The sequence below is a fragment of the Hydra vulgaris genome, chromosome 02, assembly GCF_038396675.1.
Source record: "Hydra vulgaris chromosome 02, alternate assembly HydraT2T_AEP".
Classification (NCBI taxonomy): Eukaryota; Metazoa; Cnidaria; class Hydrozoa; order Anthoathecata; family Hydridae; genus Hydra; species Hydra vulgaris.
The window spans coordinates 54,452,089-54,457,898 of record NC_088921.1 but is presented as its reverse complement, the minus strand read 5'-3'; the positions used below and the strand labels follow the sequence as shown (position 1 = coordinate 54,457,898).

Genomic DNA, 5,810 nt, shown 5'->3' with positions numbered 1-5,810 from the left:
CATATTTTTTTCTTTCTTTGTTGACAAAGGACGTATTTTGAAAATGCGCTGACTCCCACTGATACAAAAATATTGCAACAAACTATTTATAATATTGAGCGTTGTGTTGCAAAACATTGTTTTTGCTATTTTATTTTATTGTGTATGTATGTATGTATGTATGTATGTATGTATGTATGTATGTATGTATGTATGTATGTATGTATGTATGTATGTATGTATGTATGTATGTATGTATGTATGTATGTATGTATGTATGTATGTATGTATGTATGTATGTATGTATGTATGTATGTATGTATGTATGTATGTATGTAAGTATGTATGATTTATGTATGCACATAGATATACAATTACACTGTCCTAAAACTTTTATAGATTGATAAAGCTCGTTTTATAAAAGCTTAATTGTTCCATTACTAATAGATGGAAACACAATAATAAGTTAGTCATTGCATCAAAGGCAGCGTCGCCAAATGCTTTTTTAAACGACGAATCAAAAGAATAATATAAAATCGCATTTTTTTAAAAAAAGCAAACGAGGCTCTCCATTAATTAATGATGCATAGAAAAAAAGTAAAACCTAAAATAACCACGTTTCCTATTCTGTTCTTTTAACAATATGTGAAGCATTTTTTGTTCGAAGTTAAAATCAATTCAATTTCAGTTAATAAAAATTCAGTCCAAGAATATAATAAAATAATAAACGAGTTTACAAAGAAAGAGAGCATCTGGTAAAAAAGATGAATAACATTAGACCTTTTTTAAAGCTAACCACTTGAGTCTTTTATTTACAATGCCTACTTTTTATTTTCATTTATCGAAGCATGAATTCTATTTAAGTTGGTATGTAACGCAACTTTTAATGTCTAATGTACTTAATCTAGTATAAAAAGGGGACTTTGCAAAACGTAATGGGAATAAGAAGCCATTACGCAGGAATTAGTTAAATAAATGCTGTTACAAAATCTACCGACAAACTATTTTCTTTTTATAAAAGAAATAGTGTGCAGAATTCAAGCTTTAAATAAACAGATCATTTCCCTCAGAATCATAGGATCAAAGAATTGTTGTGCATTTTTAGATTTTTTTCAAAAAAAGCAAAAAAAAAAAAAAAGATACTTGCGGCGACATAATCACAAAATAATCTTAATTAATTAAGAGGGTTATCAAATGTTCTAAATGCGTCAAATGTTGTAAAATAAAAATAAACAAAAAAAAAACTATTAAGTTTGGTTCAGTTTATATTTACATATCTACTCAAAATATATCATCTAAAATTGTCGAAATATTTTTATAAAACAACGAGGCAAAGAAAATATAGAATACCTCAAATACAATAAAATTATTTCTTGTTTGCATTTTATATAAATAGCTAAATTTATGTATGTATATATAAATATATATATAGTATATACACTGGCTCTACTTTAACTTTGTGTGCCATTTGATAGGCCTCATGGATAATTGTTTGGTTTTCTTTGTAGTAAATAAATAATAGTTAATTATAATTAATTAGTTAATTTAAAAATCTATTATTAAGATCTTTAGCTTAATTGGATCCCACTCGAGTGCGCCACTGTATACACTTCCATGTGTTTGTGTGTGTTTGTGTGTGTTTGTGTGTGTGTGTGTGTTTATATATATATATATATATATATATATATATATATATATATATATATTATATATATATATATATATATATATATATATATATATATATATATATATATATATATATATATATATATATATATGTTTGTGATGAACGGTATAAATTAATGTAAGCGTGTAAAAGGTGCAAATGTAAAATCTTTTTTGAGAGTTTTTGTTTCAATTTGCTATTAGAGAGAGCAAATGATGTCGACAAACGTCTTCTACAGTAATTGTTTTGTTTGTTGTTCAGCGACTTTTTTTACCAGATAAAAGGTATCAGTGGTTTATTCCTATCTAAAAAATATGATGCCTGTAGTTTCATCGAGTTTTCTCGTTTTTAATATCTCTGTTATTACAAAATCCAATTTACCAATTCACGGAATGTAAATCTTGATCAGAAGTTCTTATTTTCGAATCTGAGTTTGTTATTTTCGAAAGTTTTATATCTTTTACGGTATCAGGCTTTCCATGCAGTTTCATATGTTTGCGAAGGGAGCTTGGATGTGTGTACGTTTTATTGCATCCATCGTATTTACAAATATATGGCTTGTCGGAAGTATGCACGTGACTGTGTTTTTTACGGTCGGAAGAGTTTGCAAATCTAAAAAATATATACAAATTTTTTTTTACAGACATTTATTTACTTATTTTTAAAATCTTACTTAATATTTACAATTGATGTATTAATATATGTATTAATACGAAAGTACTTAGATTAGTTATTTTTTTTTATTTATTTATCTACAAAACTTCAAAACATATAGGTTTCTATAATTATATTTTTGTATAACTGTTTTTACAATTCATATCCGTAAACGTTTTATTGTGAAATTTTTAACATTATTTTGAAAAACAATTTTAAGTAATACTAAGTTTAAAAAGTCGAATATAAATATGCAAAAAAAATTTCATAACAATTAATTTTATAATTTGATCGTTAACATAAATTTAAAACAAAAGTTTAAATGTTTTGAACTTAAGAACTATTTACATAGGTTATAAATGTTAGCACTTTATCAAAAAGTTTTTATCAATAAGTGAAAAATACTTATAACGTTAAATATAAAGGAATTAAAAACTATTTTACCTTCTGCCGCAACCTGTAAATTCACATACAAACGGTCTTTCACCAGTGTGCGTTCGCTTATGTATCTTCAAATTCTCCGATCTTGCAAATAATTTACCACATCCTGGGAATGGACATGGAAAAGGTTTTTCACCTGTGTGTACTCTCAGGTGATTAATAAGTTTATATTTAGCTTTGAATGCAAGTCCTGCTCGTGGGCAATCTTTCCAATAACATATATGTTCTGTCGAATCATTTAAGCCCACGTGATCTTCAGCTAAATGCTGCACTATGTCCATCATAACAAAAAACTGTTTTCCGCACGGTTTTCCTTTTGTGGTTTGATCTTGCCACATGCACGATATAACTTGATTAAGAGGTTGTCGAAAACTGTTATGAGATTGAAGATTTGAGTATCCGTACTGTGGGCTTCCGTAGTATTCGTAAGATGAATTTAATGGCTGATAGTTGTATGCTGGCTTAACGTCACTTGCATAATCGTGCTTTGGATATTTTCCAGGATAGTGGCTGTTGTGCGATAATTCGTGATGAGATAAAGGATAAAAAGACGAAGGGGTACTTGGGTTAGAAGAATATCCGTGATTTTGATTCAAGTTAGAGTGAAATCGTGAGTTTATTTCTGTATTATGATGCAGTGCACCACTAGCAAACATACAGTGTGTTCTCCCAGCATGCGTATTTGTGTCATTCATCATAGTTGGTATTGAATGAGTTGGCTGTGCTGCTGTTAATATTGGTGGTTCCTCGTGTATTGTTTTATATCCATTCATAAAATCAGAATTTCCGACTCCAGAGGAATGTTGGTATTCACTCTGACTAGATGAACGTGAAGCGTATGTACCTACACTTCCTACAGCCTGAGATGGACTCATCATGGCAGAATGTGCATTGAAAATCCCAGGAGGTGAAGCAACGTGATCTGAAACATTGTGATCGGCATACCTAGATGTTGATGGGCTCATGTGATCTAAGTAATAGTACCGTGGAACGTTTGGATAATGTCCTAATGTTGAACTTTGTAAACGATGCTCCATTTTAATGAAACAGATATTTAATAAATAAGTTTCTAGATAAATAATTAGGTTTTAATATAGGAACAATTTGTAGATACTTAATGAGGTAACACGACAATACAAACGCTGCATAAAAATATACTTTTATATTTAATAAAACAATGTCACATTCAATTATCAACTAGATAACCCTCTGATACGTCTAGAACGCTGCTTCCAACTGACTGTGACTGAAATACGGTGTCATTCGGATGTAAATTGAGACTTTTAAATGCTTTTGGGCACAAATCAATTTTACCTTTCCATTATGTATGGTACATCTGTCTATGTGTAGGGATTATGTTGCTAATAAGGATTTATAACTAACCTGATTGGCCGCTCATTTATTTTGATTGACAGTTCTTGATACTTATTCAAACTATTTTAACCAATCATATTTGATCCCATCCAATCACATCATAGCGGGGTATTAAAAATTAAAATGAGATCTTTAAAAAGAAAACAAGCAAAAATGTTCTTTAGAGGATTTATAGTAATAAAATGAAATAGAACTAAATTATTGATTTAATTTGACGAAGAATAAAACTGCACGAACTTTCAATTATACCCATAATTAATCTGCATGGTAGTTTATTTCCTAATTAACGGGAGCAAAATAATACAAAACAAAACAAAGTATGAAGCGAGAATCCTTAAAAGAACCTTTCAGATCCTGCTTTGTAGTATTGGGAAAATTGAGTTTATTTATTTGATTTTATTTCTAACTCAATTGAGTCATATCACAGTTAGTTTATGTGTGTTGAAGATGTACGCTAATATAAGTTCTGCTAAATATTAGAAATATACAACTTCCTCCCAAATAATTTCATTGGGATTTCCTAATTTTTGATATATTGCAAAAACACGTGGCTAATTATTATTATTAATTTTCATCTTTTTTTTTTTTTTTTTTTTTTTGCATGGAGTAATTCTGAAGTTCTGAATTAGCTTGCTTAACTGTAAACAAAAAAGCTTTATTAGCATACGTTTTTTATGAAGGATGAAACGTGTTTACAAGGATTATTTTCTTTTTAACTGCATTTGTTTTCCTTGACTTTGAGGAAGCTTAGTCAGGATTGTAATAAAAACAGAAGGAATTAGACTTCAGAAAAGAGCTATAAACTCAAAGCCACGCCGCTTGTCGAGAAGAAAATTTTATAGCGTAATTAAGGTAAAGAAATCGCTCAGACAAATAAGTGGATAAAAAAAAAAAAAATTGAAAAAAATATCAGAGATATCAAAGCTTGCTTTGATTGTATACTACTACCTTTGTTCCGGTTTTGGTGCTTGTTTAACTAAAAGATTATACAATTAAGGTATACGAGTGAATGCGCGCGGTTTCTTGAAAAAAAATTATGATTTCCAATCTGCTGTACTCTTTGAGGTTTTTATCTCAGGTTATTTACTTATTATCTCCGGTTATTTATAATTAATTGTTATGCTAATTAGACAAATTGGGTAATCTTTATTGTAAATTATAAGTCTACGCGAGTAACCTGAAAACGATACTTTAGATAAGAAATTTTATCGAAGAATAACAGTTAAGATTCTTTTAAAAATATTTTTTAATTATATTTTTTTTAATTTAATAAAAAGTAAAACAATAAAATGAATTGTTTTGTTAAAAGAACGTGCGCAAGCATTTTTAACTCAGATGTTTAGCTACAAAAATAAAACTTTTGCATTAATTTAAAGTTTGTTCGTAGTGACGTTTATATAGCTAGTTAAAAATGTAAAACACACATGTGTTGTCTCGTATGTAGCACCCTTTCCTTTAATTGACTTATCGTTGCGTCGATAATCTTTGATTGCATAATTTTTTTAGAAGTCACAACATTAGAATACCAAAAGAAACTTTATTTAAAACAGCTATAAAAAGGTAGCAGGACATACGCGTTTTATTTTGTTTTATTTGTCCATTTTTTCCACTCAGTTTGAATTCTCAAACAACTTCTAACACATGCAGCAAAAGTAAAGGCATATCGGTCTATAAAATTACAGACAAAAAATAA

The 5,810-nt window shown here is 28.7% G+C and overlaps 1 protein-coding gene across 1 annotated transcript; it reads right to left on the bottom strand.

Annotated features, from left to right (window-relative positions):
- Nucleotides 1-1,817: 1,817 nt before the first annotated feature.
- On the bottom strand, nucleotides 1,818-4,072 carry LOC100210883 (zinc finger protein ZIC 4). Its single transcript, XM_065791395.1, has 2 exons — nucleotides 2,747-4,072; nucleotides 1,818-2,260 (listed from the first exon to the last, which is right to left on the bottom strand). Exons 1-2 carry the CDS (start codon nucleotides 3,778-3,780, stop codon nucleotides 2,026-2,028), a joined length of 1,269 nt encoding a protein of 422 aa, XP_065647467.1. The 5' UTR covers nucleotides 3,781-4,072; the 3' UTR covers nucleotides 1,818-2,025.
- Between the last annotated feature and the right edge of the window lie 1,738 nt (nucleotides 4,073-5,810).